Genomic DNA, 17,788 nt, shown 5'->3' with positions numbered 1-17,788 from the left:
AGTGGGGCTGCAAGATACTCAGCACCTTCATCTCCCAGGAAGATATTCAGAGGACTAAAGCATAACATTTTCAAAATCTCTATTCAGGCAAAGTTTTTCTGAGGGAAAATATTTTCTTTCCTGTAAAATCATAATTTTCTCATGGAAAAATAAGTTATTTTACCAAAAAAGGCATTTCATTTCAGAGTATTTGTGTGATGGAAGAGACCCATATGATTTTATCATCCGATAAAATTGATTTCACAGTAAATTTTTGTAAAATATTTGCTGGGAACAGATTATTATGAGAAATGACCCCACTGCCTTTTTATTTAGATCATCCCACTTTACATTTTTAATAAAAATTAACCTCTTACAAAGGAATAACTCTTCAAAGTAAGTTTTGATTTTGACTTCTTTCCCACTTCTGATGCTTCTTCCAGTACCCCAGTATTTCAGTTGCTCACCTGGAGTCCTTGGAACATTCAAGAAGTCCTCAAACTCATATGGTAAAATGCTCTCAGTGTCTTAAAATGCAGTGATGCTTAGACTGTCCCTTGTGATTCTTGGGAAAGGTTCAAGTGATCGGCTGGGAGATTCAGTTCCTAAGCATACGGAGTCAGTAAAATCTCACATCTCAAGCATAACACAAGAACTGTGAAGGACAAAGTAACTAATGACTAAATGGGACCTCCACTCTTCCGAGATTCACACGGTACAACACGCAGAATAACCACACCAACCCCTTGTGCCCCCTCTGCTCCATGTGGTGAATCAAGTTCAAGATCCTTTTAACTTTAGTAACTCTGTATTCTTGCTCCATCTTGCCAAATTGATCCTTTAATCTCCATGTGCCCAACCAAAGGCTTTGTTCTCACACAGCACATCCCTTCCCAAAGCCCAGCTGGAACCTCAGGGGCCCACACTCTTTGTTGAGACCTCCTGGTACTTACTGTAGTGATTCAGTCAGCACATTCGAGAAAATCAAGGTCATAACCATTAACACCTAAAACAAACTATGTTTCAGTTTTGGTTTGGGCCACTATTATTCCCTATTCTCTCATATCTATCTTTTATTTCATTACATTTTTAAAGAACTGTATTGAAAATGTTCCATAAAATCCATTGTACACACACAAAAAATCATTTCACTTTTCTAGACGTGCTTTTAAAGATTCAGTCAGAAAACTATTTGTGATTAGTTGCAAGCACTGCATTATGGGCCAGCCCTTTCCAGGTGAAGAATATCAAAATATCAAAAAATATCTTTATTTTCCTTGTTCCACAGGAGTTAACTATGTAATAGGTGGGCCTTTGTCCACTGTATCATTTGAGAACTCACCTGTTCTGACTTTGCCAATTAGTCAATGCAGAATAAATGCCAGCAATTCTATGAGAATTTAGTTTGGATAAATAATGAAGAAAACCCCATAATAAATCAAACTCCATTAAAAGTCCACTCTGCAACAAGTTTGCTATAGTTTTACCTGGAAACTATGGTTATCTTGTCTCACAAATACCTCTGGAATGACCACCCTAAACTAGGAAGCTTTGCAAAAGTGCAAATTTGCTTCTGAATTCGGCTGAAGATGTGGCATCCCTGATTAATAAGATATTTTATACATCTGTGATCTTTTGAGAGCATTATACATTCTATTCTTTGTAGAAGACTTCTGTCATTCCTGTAGGAATTGATAAGAACTATGAAAATCTGTTCTTGGAAAGGAAAAAGAACAGAGGAAACACAATCTTGCCTTGTAAGTATCCTAGCAGAGACATTTGATGAGTTAAAGTCCTGATAGCTAGAAACTGTCAGAGCTATAATCATCCTCAAAGTACTTAAAAGTCTTAACTAATAATGCCTTTAAATAAGGGCTTCATATAAACCTTTAGTTGAGTCATAGATCTTTGTACAAATGTCTACCTGGAAAATCTGAACAACTCTGACATGATACATTTTGAAAGCTGAAATGTGCTTTACAGAGGAAACTTCATTCCCTAACGTAAGAGGCATTGCAGACTCGGATCAGGTACTGCAGACAGGACCAATTCAGTCTCTTCAACTGAAAAAGAATTGCTCACACAGTCTGTTCAAGAATGATCTGAAATAGTCACACAATAAATGGGGTGGCCATGAATGTAGATCATCGAAATGTGATGCCAAGTGACTGTTGCTAGCTCTGGGACAATTTATGACCCACTTAACCTGTCTCAGGCCCAGAGGCCTGCAAACTCTCGATGGTGCTGCTTTCTGCATGGCTCAGATCTTCATGTCTTTTTGTGACAGTGCAACAGATAATGTGTATTTGCTCATGCTTACAGCAGGAGCCAAACCCCTATTCCTGCTTACATAGCACTTGGGGTAAGCATATAACATTCAACTTTGTGTTCAAATACAGAGCTTTCCAGACCTAAGAACCAATGGGTGTGTATAACTGTATTTTGTCTCACTATAACCTTAATCCTTTCAAACTTCTATTGTCCTTCTGTTATTTCAGATTTTTTTTCTTCCTTTGAAACACCATTTATTTATGGTTATAATTTTTTGAGATACCGTGCATATCTTTCATTTTAATTATAGTTTCAAGGTCCTTTTTAACCTACAATTAGCACAGTGTCAGTCCGAAGAGCAGCATTGGTGTGGCTCAGAATAACCTTGTGATTTTCTCCGTATTCTCAGCATTCAAGCTGTAAGGCTCCAGATTGTTTGATTCCCATTTGGATTTTTAGCCCATCGTGAACTTGACACAGTTGCTAAGATACATATCAGTCTGCACTGTGTTGATACAATATTATTTAAACACTTTAAAGGGCAGCCTAACAGCTATCTGTAAACACAAAACTCTTAGAAACAAGCAGCCTGACACAAAAATTAAATGCAGGGTATTTCAAAGATTACTACCAAAGCCTTCATGAGCATCCTCCCACCACCAGCAAAGCCCCTTACAGTTGCGTGGCCACCCTGATCGAGCCTCACTGCACACACAGGTCTGCTGGCTCGATGCCTTCAGCAGCTTCCTATCCTGTGAGGCTCCTCTCCTGCTGTTGCTGTCACAAGTTTGCAGGCACTTTGATTTGATGTGGGTAGCCCAGGGCCAACAGTTGTTTCCATGTCTGCCTCAGTAACCTTCCCCAAACCAATCTGACCAGGAGCCCTGCTCACGACTGAAAGCTTTACTGTGTTGCACTGCATGTTGTTAAAGTAAAAACAAACAAACAAACAAACAACAAAAAAACCCGTTTATCCCTTTACAAAGAAGGGCCAGAGAGTCACAAAGACAGCAATAAAATACAGGAGATAATACAGGCCAAACTCTTTTTGGCTAATTGTATGGAAAAAGGTTTAAAGATTATGCTTAAGGATGTTTAAAGAAGTTTCCCCTGAAATATAAAGAAACCCTTTCACAGAGATAAGAGTTCATGACAGTATTTTCTCAGTGGTCCTTACTGCTCACCTTAGCCCATGGCCTGGGGACCTCTGTGTCCCCTGATGGGGCGGCCACTGCTAATCCAACTTCTCTCTGATGTGGGCACAGGAGGGAAGTGCCTGGCAGTGCCTTGCAAACAACCAATAACCCAGAGCAGCTCACTAACCACAGGACAACCTTACAACAACCGTTTGATTCTAAGAGTTGAGTCAAAACTTGACAACTCCTGCGAGCATTTCCAACTCTCTGAAGCTAGTGAGGAACATCATAAGTCCAAAATATCCATATCTGGGACCCAGGAGGCAGGGATCATGTCTAATGCTGGGTATTAACAGCATTGACCTGGTACAAACATCTTCTGCGCCACGTTTGCATTGGCAATACTGGACCAAGTTTTCAAAAGCAGAAAAAATTATCCCCAAACTGTACATTTTTTCCAGAGTAAAAATATCTCTGTCCACGCCATTCCTTGAAGACTCCACAACATTGTAATCCTGAGGACAGTTTCACGAGGGTCAGGCATCAATATGGGTGATACGGGTGCTAAAAACACCCCAAAATTCTTTCCCATTTACTCAGTTAATCCTGTAGGGTTGGGTTTCTTTTACTAATTATGCCAAATATCCTTGTATGAACCTTAAATTTTAACAGTATCTTGGGCTGTTCTCCTGGTGTTATTTAACTGCATTAATTATTAAACTGGTAAATGATTTCTTTGATCCCTTTTAGTTTAACTTCCTCCACTACAGCATACTCAGTCTATTCTTCATTATTTCAGACTTTTTTGGATCAGGTTACTAATTTTTCAGTATCTTCATATCTTCTCTCTTTTGTGGCTGTTCAAAATGCTGCATTAACTTTTCTTCTATCTGATTTTGTCCTTTTCTATACATTGCTGCTCATCACTTGATTAAGTTTCCAACAATGAGATGGCTAAAAGCAGAGTAGGCTGGGGTGCAGGTAGCAACTCAGATGAGCAGGCAAGTCCATAGCAGCAAGGTATGCAAAATTCCAGGAAGGACAGCAAAGTTGTCTGCAGATGTGTGGCTTTCAAATTAATACGCTCACCTGGGTGTTTCCCCTCTATGCACTTGTGAGAATCCTCTCCAGCATGAAGTCAACAAACTACTCTCAATATCTATGACATATAAGGAAAGATGGTTTTTGCAAGTATTTTCAACCTTCTCAACACATGGAAATAATTATGTCTAGATTTCTTTTGGGTGCACTATCTAAAATGCAGAGATGTCAGTTACTACATAGGCAAAGATTTAATCAAACTCTTCATGACAGTGTGACCTCTGGATTATTCATGTACCCTTATTAATCATCTGCCTTCTAAAGATCATTATATCAAAGTCAGAAACACATCCTGAGCAGACAAGTGTAAATAATACTGTGAAAGTAGACAACTGAAATCAGGTCTCTGACAAAGATGGCCTCTCCTTCATGCAGGAAAAGAGTTTCTGTCTTAGAGAACAGGCCACAACACATGGTATTATTTTCTGCATCATTTTTCAGAGTCACATCACTTTGTGTGGTTGCAGACAACCACTTCTCATGATTCTGAGGGATTGTTTTAGGGTTTTCTTAATATTCATGTTGTCCTTTAACACTATGCCCACAGCCAGCTCTGCTGAAAGACCACACTGTGGCCACTGTCCTAGTGTTTATGTGTCAGCATGTCATGCTCTGCTGCTCCAAATTCTTATCAGATATTTTTGTCTTGTGGAACTTCCAATCATTTTGAAACCTGTTTTCAAAAGGAACAAGGTTTCTAGTCTGTCTTATTCCCAAGCTCCAAAAGTCAGTATCCTGACAAAAAATACGACTTTTTGCTTGATTTTTAAATTCACATATATAACCTATTTAATGTTAAAAATGCATTTCAAAATGGAAAAAAAATCCACTTGCAAAATAAATCCTATGACACACCAACATTCAAAAACTGCTTCATATTTTTGAAGAAAACCAGTATTTTACCATCCTCTGCCATTAAAAAAAGTCATTAGAAAAAAGTATTCTGGCTTGAATTTTCTGATCAATAGTATTTCCTGTTCTTTGCATTTATCTTCCTGAGACAGCCTAACATTCATAATACACAAAAGAAGTTCCACAATTAAAATGCAAAGCAGTCAAGTAAATATTTTCCTTAAAGCCAGGTCTGAGTGGTACAGTAATATCAGACCACAATTTGACATGCTCCTGCTAATCCTGACAGCCCAGAGCAGATGTGAACCTTGTGGGCCATAAGGGGTGCAAGAGATGGTATTGATTCCCCACCCACTGTACACAGTCAGTATAAGGGAGAACAGAAAGGATTCTCTAGTCCTACTCTGACCCCATGGAATTGTGGAAACTCAGTAAATGAGAGGCTTGTGGAGACACATGATATTCCAGTAAGCACATTCTAGGATCTGTGTCACACTGTTTCATATTTGTGAGTAAGTATTTTCACCATTTTTAAATGAAAACAAACCAAAGCACTGTTTTAAGATGGAGTCATGGAACTAAGTGTTTTAAGATCCATGCTTGGTTGAATATTGCACTAAACCTACTTTTTTCATTGTAATTTCAGAAGTGGCAATTGACCCCACTGTGTTCTCAGGCCACGGTGACATTCTCTAGTTAGGAGTTATGAGGGCTATAATGTAAAAAAAAAATCAATAGTGTTATTTTAAAATGTTCAGCCATGAAAGGACAATCAACGGTTGAAAAGACCAGGAACAATCGATTTCAATGAGCAGTTCATATTGGGTAACAAGGCAGCACAGAGATAGATAAAGATTGAACTGTTAGGAAAGAATATTTAAAGCATTAATTAGATACACTAGAGCTTAATGCCCCTCAGAAGAGTTTTTAAAAGAAGGCACTATCTTAAAGTTTCAAATTCCATTATAGGATTACATCTATCAAATAACACTTGACAAATGTGACACTGAAAACTATTTTCTTTTGAATCAATTATAATTTGTTAAACTAAAGCATATACTGCTGTCTGGATTCTGCTGGAGCATGTAATGTCATTTCTTGTACTGTCCAGAGGAAAGTTACTCACATGTCTAAGTAAAAAAAGTGCCTAAAACTATGGCAAAGTAAATTACATCTTCAAATTAGGATTTCAAGCCAGAGCTGTCATAACATAGTATGAGACGTTCTTAATGTGAAAGCTCTGAATACCAAAAAGACACATGACCCTGTTTTCTTGTTATATACAAGCACTTGTAATTAGGTATCCATTTTGGTTTTAAGATATACATAGATACACGCATGAATATATGTCATATGTCCATTCCTTGTCATGGCAAACTAATTTATTCCTTATTTCAGAAGTCAGGAGTGTATCAGGAGAACATAAACATATCACCAGACTTACACCCACAAAACCCAAGCCAAAATGCCCACAGCAAACTAGCTAATACCAGGATTATGGAAAGCATCTGTAAGGTGCACAATGCAGAAAATGGGACTAGATTTAAAAAAGGGGAGAAGAGGTATGGGAGTACTCAAGTCTGAGGTCTACAAGGTTTCAAAGTGTTCTGAAATGATGGGACACATTGACACTCATGGTCCCTCATTAAGGCTTTGACTTACCTCTGACAGGATCAGACAGCCAATAACAGTCTATCCAAAGACAACTCAAAGGTGAACAAAGTATTTTCAGTCCAGAGTAAAACTAAAAGCGTATTTATCTATGGTAACACAATCTAAAGGTACCATTAAATATTATTCTTGGTTGTATTACCTAGTGCTCTTCAGTCAAGATTGGTTTGAAGGACACAGGACACTTTGCCACAAGCAAAAATCCAAAGTCAACACTTTGTCTAATTTCCTATCAGTTTGCCATGGAAACAGTATAAAATTTTCCTAAAACATGCCTTGAACTAGCAGAATATGTACATTAAGTACTATATTTCAGCACAGCGAGGCACTAAACAATCCTTTCCTCCCTTAAACCCACTGACCTTACTTAACAGAGCATTCATTTATCTTGTGGACACACAGAGAAAGAAAAAACTGAGTGAAAAGCACTACATATTCATTCTTACTCAGAGAGAGGACAGAAAGTAATTTATATGTGGTAGAAGCTTGTTAACATAAGCTACAGTATCTCTGTGGAAATTAAAGAGCAATAAGAAAGCTTTCCTATGGAGGTAAAGAAAACCTGAGCTCAAAGTTGCTTTTCTATTGGACTAAAACTTGTAAAAAATTTGAAATTTCTTTTGGTACCAAGTTTCAAAAATACCATGTGCATTTGAATTTGTGAACCAAGTGGAAAGTAAAGGAATTTGAAACTTTTTTCAAAAACAAAAGTCTGACGTGTTACTTAGTTCATGTCCAATCCTGTTACTGTGAAGGGCTTTCAACTTTTCTCTCAAACATAGATTCAGAGGATTAATTCAGATAGCATACTGGAGATTTGTACTTCTGTCTATGTCTACAAAAATAGACAAAAGTGATGAAACAGAGGATGGCCTCCTTGAATAAATGAAACTCCATCCAAAGTACAAGATAAAACACAATTGGTCAAATTCATGTTCCCTCTCAGTCCATAGCAGTAAATCCTTGCACGACTGCTGGCAAGATCATTCCAGCACTGACTGCAGTAACTGTGCAGCACCTCCCAGGGTGTGTGCACTGCCAGGGCTGCCCCCGAGCTGCTGTTTGGATGAGATGCCTGGCTGTGCCTTTCCTCAAAGGTCATCACCTTCCCATAATGCTGCAAGCCCAAGAGTGCTTCAAGATGCTCTACATGGGTATTGTGGGGCTTAGGTGAGCTTCAATTGCCCTTGCAAGTGTGGATTTTCAATCCTTTGAGCCTGTAGAGTACTGCAGGTTTCCCCCCCTGCTGGCTGCTGCTTCGCAAGGAGCACAAGTCTAGTTTTTGTTGAGGCTGATGGCGTTGCTTGCAACCTTGAGTACCCTGAATAGGCTGGATCCCTGTTTGGAAATTTGCTCTCGTATTCTGTGGTACCACCAGATTAGGTACCTTTTAGGAAATTAGGCCAGACGTTCTGTCACCATGGCCAGGGAGAGAGATGGCCAAAGTATAGGAGTGAAGTCATACCCATGGTGAGTTGTGGACATTGTAGGTGACCCAGTTCAGAGGATGAAGCAACTCTCTCAAGGTGGTGCCTGGTCAGTCAAACATGTACTACAGGGAGTAACTCATCCTGTCAAGTTATTCCATATACAACTTGTGTTACCACAATGCACACGCAGACAGGAAAAGCAAGCAACCACTGGTTTCAGAATTCTTGAATGGGCCACAAACTTCAGCAGAAGCTGTGACAAAATTCTCAAGTGTCAGTGGGCCTAAAAGCCAGGCAAAGAGTGAATGCCTCTGCCTGCGTGACCAAGGACATCTCAGCCTCTTTAAACCAGAAAAATAAACACACCAGTCATTCGGTTGTTGTGTTTACAAGAACAGTAAAAAAACCTCTTGTGTTTACAAGAACAGTAAAAAAACCTCGAAGAACCTGGGAAAGAAAAGAGCTCTTTGGTGGGAGCTGGAATCCACAGGAGTTAATTTGAATTTCTCCAGCCAGCTGGAGCCAAGGGAAAGCTGATTTTCCACTACCCTGCACCTTGTAGAATCATTTGCACTTCTCAAGTGGATGTAAAAACACGCTACAGACACTAACAGAGCCATTTAACACCCACTTTGCAGAGGTGTTAATGTCTAAACAGAGCATAAGGTCATAGAGAGCAGGCCTAGAGTCATTCAATTAGAAGCGACTGCTGAGGAAGCGCAGGCTCCTGTCCTTGAGGGCACTGACAGCCCTGCCAGCCGGGAGTCCTCCCTGCTGCCCTGCTGGTGCAGGGGCACGCTGCGATGGTTATCAAAAACTGCTCAGAGGAGGTTATCTTTTGGGGTTGTCACATGTGCCGGAGAGCTGCATCCCCACCCGAGCGGTGTTCCTGAGCTGTCCCGCGGTGCTCTGCCCGCTGCCACCGCAGCCACGGGCTGTGTCCCCACGGGGCGTTGCCATGCTACTGGAATGGGAGCTCGGAGGGAGGTTATGGCAGTCAGGACTGGCCCTACACGGAGCTTGTCAGCCCGAATCCCACCTGGCTCACCTGAGCAAAAGGCGTGCCCTGCAGCAGGGCTGGGCACCCCGCTTGAGCGGCGCAGCTGCCTCGGGGTAGAGCAGAATGCTGGGGACACCGGCTGCAAAGAGGTGGGAAAGCCCTGGAGAGAGCAAGACCAGTGCGGCCCAGGTGTCACCATGGCATGTTTGGGAAAGGGACGTGCCAGGAAAAGGCAGAGCCGACCCGGCTCCCTGCAGGGCACCGTGCCCAGCCCTGCTGCCTCAGGGGCGTCCTGGTGCCAGAGACCGAACTTGTGTTTCCCAACACATTCCCAGCCACTTCTATTTCCCCAATCCTCCGTGAAACTTGCTGTGTATACGCGAGAACATTGATAAATGCTACTCTAAAGTAAAATCAGTGACGGTTCCTCCTGCTCTCCTCGTATGTTTGCGTGAGGGTAAGAGAGGACAGAGCCAGCTGAGAACAGAGGAAGTGGAGATCAACATTAACGGAAACAAAAGATGACAGAAGTCTTGTACCTACAAATATACTTCGCAAAGCACATAATGAAAGAGAAAATAGGACAAAGGAAGACAAAAATATGCCACAGGTGGAGAAAACAGTGAAACCGCCACCCACCCCAGTGCCAAAAATCTCAATTAAAAAGTGACAGGTGTGTAACTTTGTTTTAAAGGGAAAAAAAATACACCGTGAAAAGACATGTTGGCAGGTTTAGAAAATAAATGCCAAATGTGTTCAGCCTTGCCTTTGAGCAGTGATCCTTTTCAGTTGTCTTTTGTTTTTGTAAATTTTACTTAAGTTTCCTGCAGTTCCCTTGCCAGCTCTGTCAGCGCTGGCCGTAGATCTGAGAGATGTTGGCCCATCTCCCCTCTAACGGCTGCTCGACTTCCCTGCTGCGCTCGGGGCAGGTTTCCCTCGTTCCCAGGCAAGACAGGCCCCTCTGTGCTTTAATTGCCTCGCAGCCACTCTGGCACCAGCTGAGGTCACTCCGAGTGACTGTGGCAGAGCAACAGCAGTAACTCCACTCAGGGGGATTGTGACGGCTTTTAAAATGCAAAAGGAGCGGAGACCCAAAATAGAGCACTGCAGGCACCTTTCCACTTTTAAAGAAACCTAGAGCAAATCCAAGTGTAAAACTCGACTGTTGCTTTTTATGGTCTCGGCTCCTTTTAATTTAAGCTTCTTCTGTTTAAGAAACAGTGGCATATAGAAAGAGTTTCTGCAGTGGCAAAATACATATTTCAAATAGGGGAAAATGTGAATTTGCCCCAAATTTATGCTCCCTGCTGCATTTGGCAATCCTCACCTTTCATTATTTCTCTATTCAGGTGCTGCTGTCTCCAGCAGTGTCAGGCATGGATTGTGGAGTCAGGTGGCACTGGAAGTCGACCTGGAAAGTCTTTAGAAACGAGCTGGGACACAGGACTTCATGGACTATCCCACTGAAGAACACAGACATCAACACAACAAACTGACATAATCTCCTTGCCTCTTTTAGGCAAAGAGAAATCCCTGTAAAACAGTGTTCTGTTAATTTCTAGTTATCCCTGTAGGATTTCCATCTGAAAAATGGAAATCTCCAGGGGCTGGAGAGAGGAAGGGTAGCCCAAAGAGCTAGCAAAGCTCTTCAGCCGTTATATGGGCCCTGGCAATGGGGCCACAGCTGAGAGAGGCTGTGCCTCAGGGAAAGCAGGAGACTCCTGGGGCAGAGAAGCATTTGGAAAGCACTTCTGGACCATTTGCCACCTGTCTCAAAACCAGCTCCTGCTGAAGACAACCACAAGATCCCTGCTGGTGCACTGCCGCATGCAGGTCTATACAAAAATGGATATTAACGGCAGATTTCTTTTCACCAAGGGAGAGAAATTTGGTCTCAGTGACATATCCAGAACATTACTGTTTCTTACTGGTTTCTTTATTAATTGCTTGCTTACATTCCCCCGGGAACATTTTTAAATTAAAAATATCTTCTTAAAAATATTAGGGGGAATGTCTTAAAAAAGTTATGGAATTCCTCTGCAAGGGCTGAGTTTTACATCCCAATGGGTGTAAATCTTCTGTCTGGATATAGGAAGATTATGCTTACTTTTAAGTAGAATTTTTAGAGCTTTATCAAGAATGTGATGGATCCCCCTCCCATTTGTGGATATTCTGCAAATGGAGATCTTTGAAAGGGGGTCTTTGAAGTGAATATCTTCCATCCCAAACTGTGAAAGGTACTCAGGGAAAAATTTGTCTGCTATTAAGAGAAACCTTATCCTGTGAATTTAGTTGAGGATGGCACTCATGGCATTAGATGCAACCACGCATGACTTGCAAATACTAACCCATTAAAGTAATTAATTCATTTCCTCCAACAAATGTAGCGATTAAAAATGTGCCTAGGGAATGCTATAAATATACATCTATGACTTGACTTTTCTTCCCAGGAATCTCTGGCTAATCCCCAGTGAATAACCTGTCTATTAACTCAAACCATCAAATGAAAATGAACAGCCAAGTATTTTAAACTATTGCTTTTTATTATAATTACACCGGAGCACAAATAAATAAGCACTAAATTATTGTAAAATATTGTCAATGCACTAAAGAAAGCAGAATTGATCTTCAAACAACATCTTATTACTTCAGAAGTATCAAAGTACATTTAATTACATCTTACCTAAAAAAATCAAGTACAAAAATGAAAAGAAAATTAATATGTATTTATACTGTGTATATAGAAACGGCTAATAATATATGATTACAGTTAGCCTCTAGCTACTCCTTACTCCTACACAATCTCAGGCACATACCTGACAATTTCTAATGAAATATAAAAAAAAGCAACATGACATTCAATTTCAAGATATTGGTAAATGGATTACATTGGAATGAACACAGAATGATTTCATTTTATTTAAAAACCCTGTCATTTAAAAACATAGTGCCATTGTCCACTTAAAAATAAACAACCCAAACAAAAAAAACCCCCATACTATTTTATACCATTTGCTTTAATTTGTCAAAAGGAGCAATAAAGTAGACATACATTGGCTAATATACGTAAACACATTTTTAGTGCAAGAATAACAAGACCTGTGACTTTACTGTGCTTTCTTGAAATCACAGTGCACTTTACACAAATTGCTACACTATAATGTTTAACTTCAGGAGTTTAAAGCAAAATAAGTGCATACCAAACAATTTCATATGTACAGTCTTCATAAGTGTGTGTATATATGTGATCTGTATGTATATACAGATTGCATATTTATACAGACTACAGCTTTAATGACCGTGTGTAACTAAGCACTGTCATTCACCCTGTGACACAGAAGCTGCTGAGACAAGAGGTGGTGTAGGAAATGTTTAACAGCATTGTGATGGCAGCTCTCGACAGTACGATGCACCTTTCACTAAGCGGTGGGGTGGGCCAGCAGCCACGGGACAGGGTGGTGGCCTTTGTCGTGTCCTGGCTCTGTCCGTGACCTTCAGAAACTACTCCACCTGAGCCTCACTTCCCTCTGTAAAACAGTTCTCGCAAGCGTGAGGTTTACTTCACATTTCTAAAGTGCTTTGAAGGTAAGTGCTAAGTTATGTTTTACTTTTTCATGTTGTCACACTTTGAAACAAAAAGCCATTGTTTCCATGGGATACAATGGAGGTCTGGAAGCACATGGGCAATTATTTAGGAAGGACAACAAAAATAGTGTTGAGCACTAAAAGCAAAACAAGGAGTGGTTTGTGGTGGGCTATGTGTACAAGCAAGTCTGCTTGGGACAAGAATGCTTCAATTCCCTGATCATTATTCTATTATGCACCGATATGAAAAGGACATGATATGAACAAACACTATCAATCATGTAACTGTTCACATTAATGCCTGCCCACCCCCAAAGGGCTGGGCACTGCAGCCCATGGGTCTGCACTCTGAAACTAATGCTTCAGCAGTGGGGTTTTAAAGGAACTGCTCCAGGAAGAGACCAGTGTGGAGAAGGACTATCAAGATTGACTGACTGAACCCCAGCTTTCATTTTGTCACCATAGATTTTGTGGAGCTGGGGGAAAGGACTAAGTATTTCACATATGGTTATGGAAAATTCTTCTCTTGCCACATTACGAGGAAGGCAAAGCATAAACACTTTCTGAATAATGAACCTGTTATCTCAACAGATTTCTCATGACCAACAAGTTGTCTTCTTTCCAGCAGATTCTGGAACTTTGCAAGATCTCTGGAGTTTTTCTTCTGCCATTTTCTTTCTTTAAAAAAAAGAGAATAAGCAGAATATACAGTTGGTGTCTTTTGGATGTAACATGTATTCAAAGATTCCCTCACAGCCTCTGGGGTTTTTTTACATGTCTTCTTTCATTTCAGCTGTGAAGGGCTCTTTAAATCCATATTTCAATTGTGTACCCATTCCAGCCACTGTATATTCATAACACCCCCATATTTAATGTATGCAGGTATATATGTATGCACACATCTATGAGTATATATAGATACAGGCATATATACATATATATGTGTGTACACATATGCATATATACACATACAATAATGCTAATATACATACACACATATAAACACACACTTTATCTTTTACGGAAATCTCAGTTTGGACATCAAAATATACATTAGTTAATTAGTTATAAAATATTTAAAAACTTTATTTCAGAGGCTGAAAAGAAACTACTACTGATAAAGCATTACTCAAACTCAAACTTTAGTAATATAGATTACAAAAACCTTCTAAAATTTGTTATTTTTGGTTTTATTGATCAGCAATTACAACTGTGGCAATGCTGTCAATATAATTTCAAAGAAAAGCCAATATAACAAGAAGTTTCGAACAACACACCTTTTCTTTTCGGTGAATATAATATTAAAATGATTGTTTTAAAGAGAGACTTTGTGCTACTAAACTTCAGACACATAGATAGAAATTTAAATATACAAAATATATGCCATAGATCTTTTCTTTTACCTACTCCACAGAAGTACAAGTTTCCCTTGTTCTCAACAGATCCTTTTGGAAGATATTTCATCGCATGGATTTCACCCTCATAATCAGTATAAGCCATCTCTTTCTCCTGTTAAAACCAGGAGGTCATAATTCTTTGGTCATGACATAATATTCTGTTAAAATGGGTGTAATATAATACAGGATTGCAAGCCAATTACGGAAGCAGCCAGGAAGAAGAAACGGCATATCCAGGAGAACATGTTACGTGGGCTTCTGCTTCAAAACCACCCGAAATCAAGAGGGATTTCCCTACTGGCTTTCAAGGGCTCTGAATTCCAGCCTTATAAACAACACAAGGAAATCTGACACAGCGCAAGTAAGGACATGTTGCTGGATTTAAAAACAATAAAAATGTAAACAGATTTTGTCATCTTTATTTTTCTGGACCAAAGACAAATGTGGACAGAACGGTGGCTGCAGTGGCACCACCTCAACCTGCTGAGCGACCGGCCCTCTCTGCCACGGGCTGTACAATGCTTAGTCACAGTGAACCATGGTCTCTGCTAATCAACTGAAGGAAGAATTTCTGTTGCAGGCTTTGCTGCAGAAAATTTAGTTTCTTGGCCAAATAATTTTATCAACTGATTCATATAAAACCAAGGGCAATATATCTGATTAACATTATGGGAAAACAGATGCAGAACAATCAATATGTTAAATGCAGCTTGGGTATCTACATTAAGCACTTTTACTTTCAGTGCTTGCAGTTTTGCTGTTTCCCACCAAAACTCTCTTCTTGGTCCATCCTCCCCTGCCCCCTCAAGCTAAGGACATCTAACAAGTATGACTCTAGTTATCTTCTACAGCCCTAGCACTGAGTTGTTTTGTACATTGTCCTGTTTAACAAAACATACAACCACATGCTTTTGTACAGAGGCCACATCCAGGCAGGTCAGAGAAATAAAATGGTGGTTGGAGGGGGGGGGGGTGAACAGTAGAATAAAACATAGAAAATAGGTAACAAAACAGTATAACAGTAACATTATATAGTAAAATTCTTAATAAATTTTTGATTCTTATATATATATTTAAACAGTGTATTAGTTTGTGTGTTTTCAATATATTGGCAGAATATTTACATTTTGATATCTTCTGGATCCAAAAAAAATCCTGGATAAATATGTATGCCTTAATCCAGCCAGAAACTGAAATCTCTCTCTTGATTGACAGGTGGGCACTGTATTGGTGTGTCTTTTTCCTAGGAAGTTCACCACCTGCAGATAAGTCTTAGGTTAGAGCCTTTGCCTTATTAAGAAAGCAGGCTACCTGTGCTCGGTGCAACACAGTGGAGAAGGCATCCTCCCCAGGCCTTTCAAATTGCTGTGTCCCAGAACACAGTTTGTTGTTTCGAGTAAGGAGGAGGGCTGTATTTCTTGGTCCCAGTATTCTTTTTCCAACTCGGCAAAATAGGCATGCTGTCCTGTTTGCAGAGTCCTTTCTCTGATTTCTGTCGAGCTTTGATTTCTTTGCAGAGGCAACGTTTTTTTTCAATCATATCCAGCATCGTATGGTCCCCTTGCAACCACTGCATACATGTTACCTATTGGAGAGAGGAGTGGAGGGAGAAAAAAAAGAAGGAAGAAAAAAAAGAGGAAAAAAGCATACATATAACTATTTTTGTCATAGATTGAATACATTGTTTCTTTGCAAGGTCAACTTACTCTTATTTGAAATGCCTTAATTTTTTTATGAACAAAAATCTCCATGCTAACAACAGAAACATTAGTTTTTACTTCTAACTACTTCTTTAAGGAAAAAAAAAGGTAATAAAAGGTCCCTGTTTTACTTCTCCAGAGCACTGAAAGCTGATAAAGATAAATGTTTTTGGCTAACGAGCACTGGTTAGATTTTAAATGATGGAATAGATCTTAAAAAGAAACATGGATTTTAACAACATCCTTAAATTGTGGAAATAAAAAATTCTATACACTGAAACCCATGCTTTATATTGCTTTCCAAATCCAATCTGTCACATTAAAAGCAGGGTGTTAACACTTCTGAGTATCAGGCTAAATATAACTCTGTTTAATTTTATTAAAATGATTTGATGTGAATTATATGGATTAACCTATCCTACTTTGTGATGATATTTCATTAACTGGAAGGCACCAAGAGTTTAGAAACTCAGTTTTCATGCATGTAAAATGTTTGAAAATGTGATCCTGATCAAAAAATGGAGGTTAGCATATGTTTAGCTGTAAGTACGTGTCACAGCCCCTCTGAAACCGAGAATGTGGCTTCATTAGAGTTCAGCAGGGTGTTCATGATTGAAAATGTGTGTGGCTTCAAAGGCTTTTGATTGGAACTGAAATCACTAATATTAAACTATCCTGAAAGGGTTCATTAGTTTGGGATACCACACTGTATACCTGCAAATCAAAAAATTTCCTCTCAACACTTACTTTGCAAATTTGAAGGGATGTCTCGAGTATTCTGACAGATATTTCCCACACTACTTATGAATTAAGGATTTGTGTGCCAGTAAATGCACACCATACGTTCACAGGGGCTCTCCAAGTACTTCTCTGCTCTTGTCGTGAAAATGCACATGCACAGTAACACTTTTGCAGCACTTTATGACTCATGAAGGAAATGTGTCTTTATTATTAAAGGTATTTGAGTACATTTAATAATTCATATGCCTTTTTTTCACACGTCTTAGAATGCCAGGTATGGGCATACACCATGTTCCTAGAACTGAGGTCTGGTTTGCTTAGAGGCCATTATAGAAACTTCTATTGACCTCAGTAGTTTTTGTGGTCAGCTTGAAACATATTTAGCATTTATTCATATAGAATGTTCTGATTCATAGCAAGAAACAAGGCAAAAGAAAGAAATGTGATCAAGCCTATCAGAAAAAGTAATAATAAACGATGCACTCAAACAGAAAAATAAATAGAGAAATGTGTGTATTACTTTGTAAAAGAATTTTTTTAAGGGGAAAAACAGGATAAAAGACTTTTAGATAGAATGCCCTTTCTTTATATTGAAACAAAACTATGCTTACCTTATACACCAGATAGTGCTCTGAGTAGAGTAAGTTTAAACCACAATATGAATTTTGTTCCTGAATATTCTTATGAATTTTTAATTACTCGGGTAACTTATCTGCAACATGTCCTCCCAAATGACTGAGCGTTCTTCTGGAAGTCTGCTATGCCTACTCTTCTAATTGAATACTTATTTTTCATTTCAGGAGTGATCTAATGTTTATTGTAGTGCAGACAGGCGTGAGGCACATCATCTGCCATGACCAGGAGACTTTCTCTCTTTGGGTGCTCAGGCTTGGTCCCAAACTCACTGACCACACCGGTGATACTC

At 39.5% G+C, this 17,788-nt stretch overlaps 1 protein-coding gene across 3 annotated transcripts in view; it reads right to left on the bottom strand.

Moving 5' to 3' along the window:
* Positions 1–11,983: 11,983 nt before the first annotated feature.
* NYAP2 (neuronal tyrosine-phosphorylated phosphoinositide-3-kinase adaptor 2) overlaps positions 11,984–17,788 on the bottom strand; it is a 130,777-nt gene continuing 124,972 nt past the window's right edge. For 2 of the 3 annotated variants that reach the window (XM_071566821.1, XM_071566823.1), the window contains exon 7: positions 11,984–16,007. In XM_071566821.1, coding sequence (XP_071422922.1) covers positions 15,780–16,007 — 228 coding nt within the window. In that variant the 3' untranslated portion in view covers positions 11,984–15,779. The remainder of the gene's footprint in view (positions 16,008–17,788) is intronic. The other variant, XM_071566824.1, reaches the window with a different exon arrangement.

Source organism: Pithys albifrons, chromosome 11, assembly GCF_047495875.1.
Source record: "Pithys albifrons albifrons isolate INPA30051 chromosome 11, PitAlb_v1, whole genome shotgun sequence".
Taxonomy (NCBI): Eukaryota; Metazoa; Chordata; class Aves; order Passeriformes; family Thamnophilidae; genus Pithys; species Pithys albifrons.
This window is presented reverse-complemented; position numbering and strand designations above follow the sequence as displayed.